Source organism: Phocoena sinus, chromosome 1, assembly GCF_008692025.1.
Source record: "Phocoena sinus isolate mPhoSin1 chromosome 1, mPhoSin1.pri, whole genome shotgun sequence".
Taxonomy (NCBI): Eukaryota; Metazoa; Chordata; class Mammalia; order Artiodactyla; family Phocoenidae; genus Phocoena; species Phocoena sinus.
Genome location: NC_045763.1, coordinates 134373309 through 134387347, shown reverse-complemented (window position 1 = coordinate 134387347; position 14039 = coordinate 134373309). Strand labels below are relative to the sequence as shown.

The 14039-nt window shown below is 48.7% G+C and overlaps 1 protein-coding gene across 1 annotated transcript in view; it reads left to right on the top strand.

The window, feature by feature from the left end:
• Window positions 1–11948, top strand: part of LOC116743185 (protein transport protein Sec16B-like) — a 96548-nt gene extending 84600 nt beyond the window's left edge. Inside the window, exons 17-26 of the mRNA XM_032611505.1 lie at window positions 1016–1138; window positions 1920–1992; window positions 3541–3840; window positions 4682–4749; window positions 7233–7388; window positions 7561–7659; window positions 8016–8127; window positions 8261–8340; window positions 9901–9999; window positions 10648–11948. Of these exons, the coding sequence (XP_032467396.1) occupies window positions 1016–1138; window positions 1920–1992; window positions 3541–3840; window positions 4682–4749; window positions 7233–7388; window positions 7561–7659; window positions 8016–8127; window positions 8261–8340; window positions 9901–9999; window positions 10648–10716 (1179 nt within the window). The 3' untranslated portion in view covers window positions 10717–11948. The remainder of the gene's footprint in view (window positions 1–1015; window positions 1139–1919; window positions 1993–3540; window positions 3841–4681; window positions 4750–7232; window positions 7389–7560; window positions 7660–8015; window positions 8128–8260; window positions 8341–9900; window positions 10000–10647) is intronic.
• The last annotated feature ends 2091 nt before the right edge of the window (window positions 11949–14039 follow it).

Genomic DNA, 14039 nt, shown 5'->3' with positions numbered 1-14039 from the left:
ACTGCACAAAGAAGGATGCTATGGGCAGGGATGGCGGCGGGGAGGGACGCAGTGAAACTGGGGGACTGAAAACCAGGCATGTGCTATGCAGGAAATTCATTCTTGCATCTGCTTTTTTGGCACAGTAAAACTGCCTGTTACGGTGAACTGTTCTAATGATAAAAGCTGGGCTTAGAAAATATATTTTAGGGGTTAAAACAGGAAATGATCCTTATTAAAATGCTTTTAAATGCATGGAATATTTTATCACGTGTGAGATACATTCGAAAAGAGAAAACAAAAACATATCAACTTTTAGTTCCTGAGAAAGAAAACAATCAGGCAAATAATTGTTCCAATTAATTGAAGAAAAATCCATTAGCTGAGAGTAAAAAGGCAGCCCACCGTCAATTTTTTTTCGCTTTAGAGGAGGCCCAGTGTTAGATTCTGTAATCAATAAAATCTGCGGGACTGAGCCCCCTTGATGGCAAATTTCTGCCAACAGGATGATGGTTGTAGGCAGCTCAGGACCCAGAATGGAGGAGTAGGGAAGTCTGGGAACTTAATGATGGAATAGCCTTACGATACAGGCAGTCCCTCGACCAGCAGCACAGGCGTCTCCTTGTAGGGAGCTTGTTAGAAATGCGGAATCTCAGGTCCCACAGATTTCTGGGATCAGAACCAGCATTTTAGCAAAAGTCCCGGGTGGTTCCTACCGGGCTTGAAGCTTGAGAAGCGCTGCTCCTGAGGGCAGCCTTGCAGAGACACAAAGCAGAGTAACAGTTTCTTCTCTGCTGCTCTCCTCCTCCCCTGTTGCTAGTTTATTTAGTGTCTAGCAACAGGATGGGTTAACTGTTTGTTTATGTTGCAATTCGGGGAAGATATCTGCTGAATTTTCTGTTTGGCAATTCTTTGTAATCTGGTTTATGAGTCAAGGCTCCCTTCTTTTTTCTTACTGCCTCTCCCCGTGGTCTGTCCATTTCACTTACTTCTCTCTCTCCTTTTCCCTCTCTTACCGTCTGGAAACCTGGCACAGCTTGCAGAGAGACTGAAGCTGTCAGATCCTCTGGTTTTAGAACGCCACCGCCGTCACCGAGGAGACAGGGACCTGGAGCCGGACTGGCTGGTACACCTTCGGGGGCATCACAAGGAGCTGCAGGTAAGTGGGGGACAGGTCAGCGGGGTGGGCCTCTGTTTCCCTCTTGTCTGCCCTAGACCCAGAGTAGGTAGGCATGGAGGGCTCTGGGGGGTCTCCTGTCACCCATGAGGCACAGCCTGATCGGGAAAGGGGTGGCACTCAGCTTCCCTGCTGCGCCCATGTGGAAACATTTTCCTGTGTTTGGTGTGAGACAGTGGGGCCCTCTTCCAAAGCACCCAGCCACCCTTCTCTGTGGTCCCAGAAAATACATTTTCTGACCATCAAAGCTTCCATCTCTCTGTGAGGAACAATGGCTCACAGTGGCCCTTGTCACTTTCATGTAATGTAGGGCAATTGCTTAAAAGACTTCCGGGCCTTTCCTTTTTTTGTTCTGACAATTGCAAAAGCGGCTGGTAGTAACTGTTATACAGTAATTGGAACAGGGCCTCCTCCATGTTGTTTCTCCCTCTGTCGCTGAGAAAGGGCAGGGGGATTTTTTTAGGCACACACGGCCCTTGCTTCCTGCATGTGCTGTGGGCTCTGGGGCCCACGGTTTCATTCCCTCCTCTTGCCCCTTCCTCTGGGAGAGGATGCTGCCCTGGTCCCTGCCTGCTCTGGGCAGAGCTGGGAGGTAGGAAGGGCTGAGGCTGCCCCTCCCCCTCCCCCTCCAGCCCCTGCATTCACCTGCGACTCCCTTACCTTATCACTCCTGAAGTTTCTTTTCTGACTTAATTTTAAACCGTGGTTCAGTGTTTCTGTTTTTCTTTGTGTTGCTTAAGAGGTGTTTACTTTATCTTAATAGCAAAAGGTAGCAGGAGACATTGGGGATCCTTGCTCTGCTCACTCGGATATTTTGGGAGCCAGAAAAACAACAGGTACCCAAACCAATGAACTGAATGTGTAATAGCTGACTCTCAGGATCTGATTAGACGAGATAACGCAACCTAAAAGACTCTCCCCCTTCCCTTCCTGGAGTGCCTTCCTTGCCTGTGTCAATCTGACTCAGTGGTCTGGGCCCCCCCTCTCCACACAGCTCTGCTGACCACAGGCATCCCTGACACTTTTTTTTTTCCTTTTTTAAATTAATTAATTGATTTATTTTTGACTGCGTTGGGTCTTTGTTGTTGCACGCGGGCTTCAGTAGTTGTGGCACGTGGGCTCCGTAGTTGTGGCGCACGGGCTTAGTTGCTCCGCAGCACGTGGGATCTTCCCAGACCAGGGCTCGAACCCGTGTCCCCTGCGTTGGCAGGCAGATTCTCAACCACTGTGCCTCCAGGGAAGCCCCCGTCCCTGACACTTCTGTTTCTGCATTATTAGAGTTTTTGCTTCACATTCAGGTTTTAATCTTGTTATGTTGTGTTGTTATCTAATTGCTTCACTTGTGTCAGTACTGTCTCCCTAGCTGAATACATTCCTTGAGGCCAGAGGTGGTGGGTTATCTGTATTTCACGTTAGCGGTGGGGACATAGGAAGCGCCTATGGTGTTTGAGCATCAGTTGCTGCAGGCGTGAAATAGGTTTCAAAGTGTTTTCAACAGACCCCTCCTTTCCCTTCAGGATGCCTCTGAGTGTTGGGTTGGGCAGACGTTGTTACCCCAGTTAATTCTGTGCCCTTTCCCCAAACAGCACTCCCTGGTGGGGTCAGGACGGGGCCTCATCTTTTTACTTCTGGCTGTTTCCCAGCCTTTTTCGCTTCCTTCAGGGATAAGCAAGGGGGCAGCAAGGAAGGGCAGGCCTTGGTTTCTGTTTCCCAGCTTTGCTGCTGCAATCCCAGAATCTGGGAGGGTGAAGGGCTGCAAGAGAGCAGGCTGGGTGTTTCTGAGTGGCCACTTCCGCTGGGAAGCAGCTGTGTCTCCTGTCACCCAATGGAGCAGGTGGGTCAGATGACCACACCAGTTCCATAACCTTGGGGCAGCCATTGTCCCCGTCCACACCTTGGTCTGTCTCTTCAGCAACATGGCGGAGCCAGAATGAATACCACCAAGGTCCCTTCCTGGGCCAAGGTTCTGGTTCTTTAAACGCAAAGCCATCATTTCTGTAGTCTGATTTGGGTTTTAACTGGCAACGTTCTAAGTTTCAAGTACCCAAGTCCCTTAGGAGATCCTTAAAAGAGAATGTTTATCCAAATGCAAAAAATTGTGGAGTTAAATGAGATGGTAATTTCTGCCCTCCCAACCTGCTGGCTTAAGGCTCAGAGATCATACAAGGTACTGAGGGAAATGGTTTTGTAAACTCTGAGTCATCAGCGGTGAGAGGTGTTACAATTACTGCTGTGTTGTACTTGTCATCACATCGATGGCAGCCACACTAAGTGGCCTGCCCTTGTCACTGCTTTCCAAAGGGTAGGATTGTTCCTGGTGTGATTAGTCCACACAAGTGCCACATTACAGGTCTCACTTCCTCCTCTTTGCCCTATGTCCTTAGACGACACTTTCTACCAGGATCTTTCTGGACATCAAGGCAACTCAGAAGCCCTTGGGGACTGCTCAGCCCTGTGGCCAACACTGGAGCCGATGGGCCCGGCCCAGCCCAGCCCACAGCAGCCCTTTCCCCTCCAGCCCAGCTCCTACCCAGCAGGAGGAGGTTCCGGGCAGACGGGGGTCCCGGTGCCTCTTTACTCAGTTCCTGAGGCCCATCTGCCAGGGACCGGTGGCAGTGTGGCAGTGACAGGGACTCCTGGAGGAAGGGCCTGGGAGGAAGCCCAGCAGATGCACCCGCCCCCCGGTAAGACCTGCCAGCGAGGCAGCGAACCTTGGGTGACGAGGTGTCTAGGGGAGCAAGCAGAAGAGGGAGGTGCAGGGACCAGTGCAGGGTGTGGGGTGGGAGCTGGTAAAGCCCTGAGTGGTGGGTGTGCACATGACTGAGGGCCTGGTACTTCACGTTCTTCTGAGGGAGACGGCTCTCTCCCATTCCAGCCCACGTGTCTACTGGGACAAGCATAGCCCAGCCAACCGCAGCCACTCTTGCCATCCCCTTGGATTCTGTAGTTTCTAGGATCTCGGCTGGAGAAGGCAAGGAAATGCCACCTGTGCCTGGAGCTGTAGTTTAGGCCAAGTCCTCTTTCTGAAGTCGTCAGTGTTAGGGACCGCGGGCAGAGGCTCGTGCTTCTGTCTTCTCCCATCAGGCCTTGGACAACAGGGGCCGAGTATGGGTGAGCATTGCTGAGTGATGCCAGGGAAGTGTGGGAAACCACGCAGAAGGATCAGATCTTAGAGCTTCTAAGACAAGGTCCCGTCCAAGATGGGAGACTCACGTGGAGGGGAAGGTCAGGGAGGATCCCTGCGATCCAGCTTGATGTGGCCCTGATTTCCGGGGTTCCTGAGGAATGACCTTGGTTCAGGGTGAAGGTTGGGTGAGCAGCATATCCTGGGGTGGCTGGAATTCAGAGGCTTGTGCAAATGGACTTTGCATTTACTGTGATGCACTTGGAGCTATGGGCTTAGAGCTCCAGCTGCTTTGCAATTAGGAAAGCCAACTTTCCTAATGTGTCCCCGTTACCCTTCTTCAGGATAGATGGGAAAGGCCCCACTTCGCATCATGATTTCTGTTGTGTTTTGTGCCATAGGAGAGAACACAGTGTCTCCAGAAACCTTCCAGCAACCTGACAGGCAGAAGGTTGTTTCCAAACCGCAGGTGAGAGGACAGAGCCCGGCAGATGCGGTGCCCACTCTGAGCTGTGGGCTTCCTTCAGTTGCCACGGTTTCTCTGCCACTCACAGATGCCTTCCTGTGCCTTGCACCAGCCCTCTCTTCCATGTTTCACCTTGTTTCTTTCTACACCAGATCCTGCGAGGTGGAGAGGAGGCTTGTTCCGGTTCATGTTCAGTCCTGCCAACCTGTATCCACGGGGGCAGGGCCGGCAGGGCTGGGTGTAGCTTTGAACTCACACATCTGCTCCCTCTGTTGCCCTCTTCTTACTGTTGCACCGAACACTTGCTGTGCTCTGCCCCACCATGGAAGCCTCTTGATATTTCTTTCTTCCTTTTAATTTTTACCTTGCTTTATTCCCAAGAAGGACCTACCGCAGTTGTATCTCTTCTGCCCAGGTGTGCCGTCAAGTCTTGGAGGGAACCACGTCTAAGTAATCATCCAGCTAGCTGTTGAATGAATGAATCCCTTCCCTCCAACAGCAGGCATTGCTGGTCCCAAACCTGCCTGGCTGGAGGCGAACTTCCTCAAGTTGTAACCGGGCTGCAAGGCTTAAAACACTTTTATGCTTTACTTTTTTTTTTTTTCCTAACTGAAAAATTAGTACGTTATTGTTATAGAAAACTTGAAAAATGAAGAAAAAGTGTCATATAAAGAGTCAAACAGACATCACTCAGAAGCCCATAGTCAAATATTTTCGTTATTTCCTTCTAAAATTTTTTCTATGTACGGGTTTCTCCTGCTATCCGAATGTAGAGCCTTTCCATTAAACCTTTCGTAAGTCTAAATGGCATGAAGGGAAGAAGCAGTTACCTCAGTACACATCTTGCCAACAATGCACAAAATAAATCAAAAGGAAGTACAGGTGCTCACAGATACAGTTCAAAGCTATGGCATCTTGATGCGGAGATACTGAGCGTAGTTTCTGGGAAGGAGCTCGGCAGGCCACTCTCACTGCTTGGGGTACGCTCTGCCTCTATAACGGCTCCTACAAAACAAACGCTGAACGGTTTTTTCACTTTCTGCCTTTTTTTTGTAAAAGCGAAAATCCTCTTTGGACTTTTTTTTGGTTAGGGAAAACAGGTACTAATGTAGGTCTTTGGTGAAAGCAAAGTGGCATAATGCAAACTTTCAAAAAGTGGGGGAGACCTGTCTGTGTATATATGTGTGTATATAAATGTGTATATATACACACATGTGTTTTTAAATGGTTAAGAACATATGTAGGTGAAACTTTATTTTCTATTTATTTAATACTATAAAATTGAGATTTTCCATGTCATTCCTAAATAGGATTTTTAATATTGGTGTGATAAAATCCATTGTATGGAAATAGCATCACTCATGCATTTATCCATTCACAAATACTGAGCTCCTACAACATACCTGGCACTGTTACAGGGGCTGGGGGTACACAGGGAAGCAGACAAAGCCTGCCCTCATGGGGCTTCTGTTCCGTGGAGGTGACTGCAAATAAACCACTGTGTGCATGAGGGATGTTACTTTACACGGAGTGGAAGGGAAGGCATCTCTGAGGTCAGCATGGAGGGTGGACGGAAGCCAGGTGAGTATTCAGGGAACAAGTGTTCCAGGCAGAGGGAATAGGGAGAGCAAAGGGCCTATAATGGGACTGACTTGGTGCAATCGAGGAAGAGCATGGAGTCACTGTATCTAGAAAGTGGGGAGCAACAGGGGAGAGGGCTAAGAAGCAAGACCGACCAGAGAGGCAGAGAGAGACTGGGTCATGGAGGGCCTGGTAGGCCCTGGAAGGAGCTCAGATTTTAATTCATCTTTCCCCCATCGTTAAAACACTTCAAGTGTGTCTCTTTTCTTTCCTACTCTTTCTCGCTACTCCTCCCTTCTCTTGCCCTCATATGTAAAACACAATGATGGACATTCTAGTATATAAGCCCTTGTCTATTCCTCAAATTTATTCAAATAGGAGAAATTCCTAGAAGGAGAGTCAGACTGCTTAAGTTTAAATCCTTGCTCTGCCGTTTACTAGTTATGTGACCTTAGGTTGCTTAACCTTTCTTTTTTTTATAAATTTATTTATTTTTGGCTGCGTTGGGTCTTCGTTGCTGCACTTGGGCTTTCTCTGGTTGCTTCGAGCGGTGGCTTCTCTTGTTGCGGAGCACGGGCTCTCCCCACTGCTTTACTGAGCAGGTCAGGTGAGGGGGTACGTGTAAATGTGCCTTTGCAACCTGTCAAGGGCTATAAAAATGCTACTTCTGGGCTTCCCTGGTGGCGCAGTGGTTGAGAGTCCGCCTGCCGATGCAGGGGACATGGGTTCGTGCCCCGGTCCGGGAAGATCCCACATGCCGCAGAGCAGCTGTGCCCGTGAGCCATGGCCGCTGAGCCTGCATGTCCGGAGCCTGTGCTCTGCAATGGGAGAGGCCACAACAGTGAGAGGCCGGTGTACCGCAAAAAAAAAAAAAAAAAAGCTACTTCTGTTTTCTTTAATCCCAGGTGCCACTGATTCCCAGAGCACGAAATATTTCTGAGAGTTCCACTGTATCAGTCAAGGAGGATGACGGGGAGTCCTCCGATGAGGCAGAGAAGAAAAAGTCTTCCGAAAACACCGCCCAGAGAGGAAAGCTCGGAGACGCGAAGGAGAATACAAAGGTGGAGGGATTCTTCTGTTCCCAGATGGCGGAGCAGAGCTGGGAATCTGGGCTTTGGTGGTGCCCCTGCCCCTCCTGTCTCACCAGCATCACAGGTGGGGGAGGCTGGCTAATCTCATATTCAGAGGGAGAAGCAACCCTGCAGGCCACAGAACTCGCCCTCCTCCCTCCAGGGCTCGGGGTTTGGCTGGCTCAGCTGGTTTCGCCCGAAGCCCGCCGGCGACGCGCCCCCCTCTGGAGATGAGGACGCACCTGACAGTCCTGACTCTGAGGTAACCTGGGCAGGGAGGGCGCGGAAGTTCCCCCTTCCAGGGGCCCTAGGAGGGTCTGGAGCTGGCATCGCTACCCTGGGCCAGGTGAAACAGGTTTAGTGATGGAAGATTGTGGGAAACAAATTCGTCCAGTGAGGGGAAAGGCAGATGACGAAAGGCCTTAGAAGTCAGGATGAAGAATTTTAACTTTCGAGGGCCAGGAGTTAACTTGGATCATTGAGCAGAGGACCGGCATAAAGAAAATGGAACTTGGGGGAGAGAAGGCCAGCATCTGGCCGCCGTGTGGGCCCTGCAGGAGTACAAACAGGCAGCACCGGTTTATTTACTGTCAGCGACACCTTCCTTTCTGCACTAAGCAGGAAGCCCCCGGAGCATCTGCTCCTCCCGGGCCCAGCCCGGGCCTCTCCCCGACGCCGCCCCCAGCTCCCCAGTCTCTGCCGGACGCCGGCGCCTTCTCCAGGGACACAGGTACCGCCAACCTCATGTCCTCTGGGCTGTCTGTGGTCCTCTCTGCACTCCCCGGGGGCGTGGGGGTGCCTTCTGGGAGTGGGGACTCCTCTGTCCCGAGCAGCGGGAGCACCCCTGACTCATTGCTTCCTAGGTGGCAGTGAAGCCCGAGGATCAGCGTCCGGGGCAGGGAGAGCCGAGGGCACGGGGAATGGAGGCTTGTTGGGACCTCAGGTGAGCAGCCCACCAGCCGCCACTGTGCGGGCTGAACTTTCACGTGGGCTGCAGGTGCCGCCCTGTGAGGGCCTGACTCGTGGAGGATATGGAGAAAGCTTCTGTATTAGTTTGCTAGGGCTGCCAGAACGAGGTATCAGAGACTGTGCCATTTAAACACCAGAAACTTACTTCCTCCCGGTTCTGGAGGCTGGAGATCTGAGATGAAGGTGCCGGCCGTTTGGGTTTCCCCCGCAGCTTCTCTCCTTGGCTTGCAGCTGGCCATCTTCTCCCTGAGTCTTTACATGGTCTTACCTCAGTGTGTGTCTATGTCCAAATTTTCTCTTCTTATAAGAACACCAATCATAATGGGTTAGGGCCTCTCTAATGGCTTCATGTTACCTTAATCACCTCTTTAACTTTTTTTTTTTTTTTGCGGTACGCGGGCCTCTCACCGCCGTGGCCTCTCCCGTTGCGGAGCACAGGCTCCAGACGCGCAGGCTCAGCGGCCATGGCTCACGGGCCCAGCCGCTCCGCGGCATGTGGGATCTTCCCGGACCAGGGCACGAACCCGTGTCCCCTGCATAGGCAGGCAGACTCTAAACCACTGTGCCACCAGGGAAGCCCCCTTAATCACCTCTTTTTAAAAATTTATTTATTTATTTAAAAAATTTATTTATTTATTATTATTTATTTTTTTGCGGTACGTGGGCTTCTCACCGCTGTGGCCTCTCCCGCTGCGGCACACAGGCTCCGGACGCGCAGGCTCAGCGGCCATGGCTCACGGGCCCAGCCGCTCGGCAGCGTGTGGGATCTTCCCGGACTGGGGCACGAACCCGTGTCCCCTGCATCAGCAGGTGGACTCTCAAACACTGCGCCACCAGGGAAGCCCTTAATCACCTCTGTAAAGACCCTGTCTCCAAATACATTCTGAGGTGCTGGGGTTAGGACTTCAACATATGAAGTTTGGGGGGAACAGGAGTTAGCCCATAACTGCTTCCTTAGGTGATGTCTAGAGAACAGCCTTGGGACTTCCCTGGCGGTCCAGTGGTTAAGACTATGCGCTTCCACTGCAGGGGTCGTGGGTTCAATCCCTGGTTGGGAAACTAAGATCCTGCGTGGCATGGCCAAAAAAAAAGAGAACAGCCTCTTTCCCTGTCCCAGTAGGAGCCAGAGTTCACCAGTATCCTTGGCAAGGGCTGTGATAAACTCTTGATGAATTGTCCACACCAGTATGGATTTCATGCCAACTGCTAGGAAAACGTGTTTATTTCTTGTGGCCTGGTTACAGCACTCTTGTAGTATTCCAGGTCTTTCAAAGAATATGAGGTTACTTATTATGATGCTATTAATACATTTATTATGGCCTTTTCTTCTCATGCAACAGCACCAAGGCTCTGCAATGCCACCCTTGACCCAGGGGTTGGCTGTGCCCACTTGAACCATGTTTGTTTGTTCAAGATTCCCTGAGCTCTATCACATCTGCATCTCTTGACCAAAGTTGATGCTCAGGGAAGCCCTTGATGTTCTGGAATCTGGGGAGTGGTGACTAAGAGAATTTTCCATTATTTTCCATCACAGGGTGTTTCCTCTGGGCTCTACTTCAACCCTGGTGTTCTGCTTCCCCCACCCACCTTGAAAGGGGCTGTCCCTCTCTACAATCCATCCCAGGTCCCCCAGGTAAGGAGGCCCTGAGGGAGAGGGGTTAGGAGCATGGGTTCTGGATTAAGGAGACCCAGGTTTATATCTTACTTATAACAAATTACTGTGCCTGAGTTCTTGAGCAATGACTAACCTCTCTAAGCCTCAGTTTCTACATCTGTAAAATGGGGTTAGTAGTAGCTACCTCAGCGGGTAGTTGTGAGGATTAAACTGGAGCATGTATGTGAAGGGCCTGGCACTCAGAAAATGCTCAGTCAATGTCACTATTATTAATATTGCACTTGACCTTTCGTAAGTCTTGAGACTCAGGAGAGACAATTGGTGTTGGTGTCAATGGTGTGGTTGCACCAGGGCTGTGTCCTGGGGGCGAGGGGATCATTGCAAAGTTTGATTGAAGCTAAACTCCCTGCTTCTGTATGATCTGAGGCAGACTGCTTGGTCTGATGCATTACTGGCCTCCCTTCTATATAAAGTTGAATTTCTTTCTCCTTATTTAAGAGGTGAAGGTGTTGGGTGAAAGCAAATACTGAGAACACCACCATGGGAAGCCAAATACAGCAGAAGGGTTTCTAGACCCTCAGGATGCCCAAGCTCAATCCAGCCAGTCAGCCCTGGTCAGAGTCATGCTTGGGGCTATAATCTAGTACCACACTTGTTCTTTTCCAGCTCTCCATGGCTACCAGCCTGAACCGGCCAAATCGCCTAGCTCAGCGCCGCTATCCAACCCAGCAGTGACGAGAAGGACCACTCATCCCAGGCTGGTCTCCCTGAAGCACAGCTTTTATGTTGTTCTCGTTTCTTAATCCCCCAGCCCCTCTGCCACATCAGGACCCCCAAGAGGGTTGTGCTAGCCTGTTGCCTCCATGGGGCATAGAGAACGCAAGGGGACAGGGTCTCCCAGGACATAGCTCAGTTCAGTGTTTTAAGATTAGCTTCAGAATGATGGTGCAGATGGCTTCATCGGATGGAAAAACTGGGCATAACAGCAGACTGGAGGTGAGCAGAATGCTGTGGCAGCAGCACTTAGAATGTGGCTTGAGATCCTCGGGAGATTCAGGGCCTAAGAATCCCACTGCTGGAATCAGTGGTGACACCACTGGGCTCAGCAGCAGGAAATGACTGGGGGAGAGGCACTCAGGGCAGTATTCTAGACTAACTTGCACAGACTCCGGACACACAGGCTCAGCGGCCATGGCTCACGGGCCCAGCCGCTCTGCAGCATGTGGGATCTTCCCAGACCGGGGCACGAACCCGTATCCCCTGCATCGGCAGGCGGACTCTCAACCGCTGCGCCACCAGGGGAGCCCTAGACTAACTTTGACTTCTTCCTCAGCCTTAGTTACAGACCAATTCATGGCTGTAGTTAGCAAAAGGGTTTTGAATCTCGGAAACTTATCATTGTTTCCCGTCATCATTCCCTCTTGGGTGACATTTTGGCAGTTTCCCTCTTGGTTTTAGTTTTGTGCACATTTTTTATGTGGTTCAGATTAATTATATTTCTCTCACTTTCTTAGCTGGTCCTATTTTTCCACATTCTGGCATCTGGCTATCAAGTTAGATTGCTGTAGGCATCATATTGTCATGGTAACTACTGAACCTAATGATGCAGATGGATGGAACATCAGTGTAATAAAGGATGGAAAATGTTCCCTAAAAATTCACTCCTTCCATAAGAGAGGAGGAATGAGTGCCTGAGTTTGTTAATACCTCCCTTCCTCCCTTGGGCCTTTGCAAATGGATGTTCGGAGGGTCAGAGGAGCCGGAGGGAGGAGGGGGACATCTTGGAAATTTCCATTTCTCCTTTCAAACCCACAATAGGAGTAACTCTTGCTGTTTGTCAGATTTGTTGAAAATTGTTCCTCACAAAGAACATTCTTTGTATGTGTAATTGTACATACAGGTTTTGTACTTTAACGTAATATGGTTCTGATGTTGATAGCGATTAAACCAGATAATTTTATAGCAGATGCTTGTCTCCGGCTGGCTTTTGCAGAGGGAGAGAGCACACTCAGTGGTCTCTTCCCTGAAGTCTTTCTAATAATGGTTTCATTGTGTGATAGGTGCGAACAGCTGGTAAAAGCCCTTTGTTAATGAAGAATCTAGGGAATAATCCTCTTAACTTCTAAGTCTACCGCTATTTTTTCAGTTAAAAAAATATGGACAAAAGCTCCTCTGATGCAAATTGGTTACTCTGTTAACTAAATATTGCATATTCTGTTCTCTAAAAAGTTTATTCATCTCTCAGATTAAATTGGGAAATGTGTGCACCAGTGTTTTGCATCTAGAAGGCCCTCAGTAAGTGCTGTTCCCTTTTTCCCTAAAAAAGACTGCAGCCCCTTCAGTTTGATACGCTGACACCCAGTGGCGGTACCATGTCAGTAGTTTGTGAGTTTCATAGGCACCAAATTGTTTAGACTTGAATCCTGGCTCATCCACAGTTCATCTTGTAGTCTTGGACAGGGTTATCTAACTGTCCTGTGCTTCAGTTCCCTTATCTATAAAATGAGGATGATAATTACAATAGTACCTACCATATAGGGACAGTGCAAGAATTAAAGGAGTCAAGCTCTTAAAAAAGTACTTAGTACATGCTAAGCATTTTATGTGTGTGTTTTAAAAAAATTATTAGTATATAATCTAATAAGTAAAATTGCCTTATCTTGTTGCCTGTGATATTAAACTGTGGATTTTTCATTCTTTTTTTTTAAATTATATTTTTGAAGTATAGTTAGTTGATTAATTCCTATTGCACAGCAAAGTGATTCAGTTATACATATATACATTCTTTTTTAATATTCTCTTCCATTATGGTTTATCACAGGCTATTGAATATAGTTCCCTGTGCTATACAGTAGGACCTTGTTGTTTATCCATTCTGTATATAATAGTTTGCATCTGCTAATCCCAAATTCCCAACCCATGCCTCCCCCACTCCCCCTCTGCCTTGGCAACCACAAGTCTGTTTTCTGTGTCTGTGAGTCTGTTTCTGTTTTGTAAATAAGTTCATTTGCGTCATATTTTAGATTCCACGTATACGTGATATATGGTATTTGTCTTTCTCTTTCTGAATTATTTCACATAGTATGGTAACCTCTAGGCCCATCCATGTTGCTGCAAATGGCATTATTTCATTCTTTTTTATGGGTGAGTAGTATTCCATTGTATATATGTACCACATCTTCTTTATCCGTTCATCTGTTGATGGACATGTAGGTTGCTTCTATGTCTTGACTATTGTAAATAGTGCTGCTCTGAATATTGGGGTGCATTTATCTTTTCAAATTATGGTTTTCTCTGGATATATGCCCAGGAGTAGGATTGCAGGAATCACAACTCTATTTTTAGTTTTTTGAGGAACCTCCGTGCTGTTCTCCATAGCGGCTGTACCAATTTACAGTCTCACCAACAGTGTAGCAGGGTTCCTTTTTCTCCACACCCTCTCCAGCATTTGTTATTTGTAGACATTTTAATGTTGAGCATTCTGACCAGTGTGAGGTGGTACCTCATTGTAGTTTTGATTTGCATTTCTCTAATAATTAGCGATGTTGAGCATCTTTTCATGTGCCTGTTGGCCATCTGTATGAGATTTTTTCTTTCTTGATACAGGTGTGTAATGGGAAGAATAATTTAAAATTACTTCTCAATAGGTGTTCTTATGACTAAGCCAGTTTCTCTCCCTGAATCCCACCTGCCACCAATGTTAGGTCGTGTGGCTTAGTGCCCCCAGGAACAATGACATAGGGGAAGTCCTACCCCATAAAAAGAAGCACTTTAGAGGAGGAGAGTGAGGACCAAAGAGGAAGGTAAAGACATCGGATGCCTGTGTCCTCACTTCTGCCTCCTGTTGGGATTATTCATGGAAAACGAGTGACTACAGTGTCAACAAAGCAGGTACTGAGATTAGTTACTTCCCAGGCACCGGAAGTAATATGTGCAGCAGTGGACACATTTTATGAGGGGAAAATCAGGGGGTTTTATGCACTTGAAAGGGAGGAGGCCATGGTACTTATGCTAATTCATGATTGGAAGCTTGTACTCTGGCAAAGTCAGAATGCATC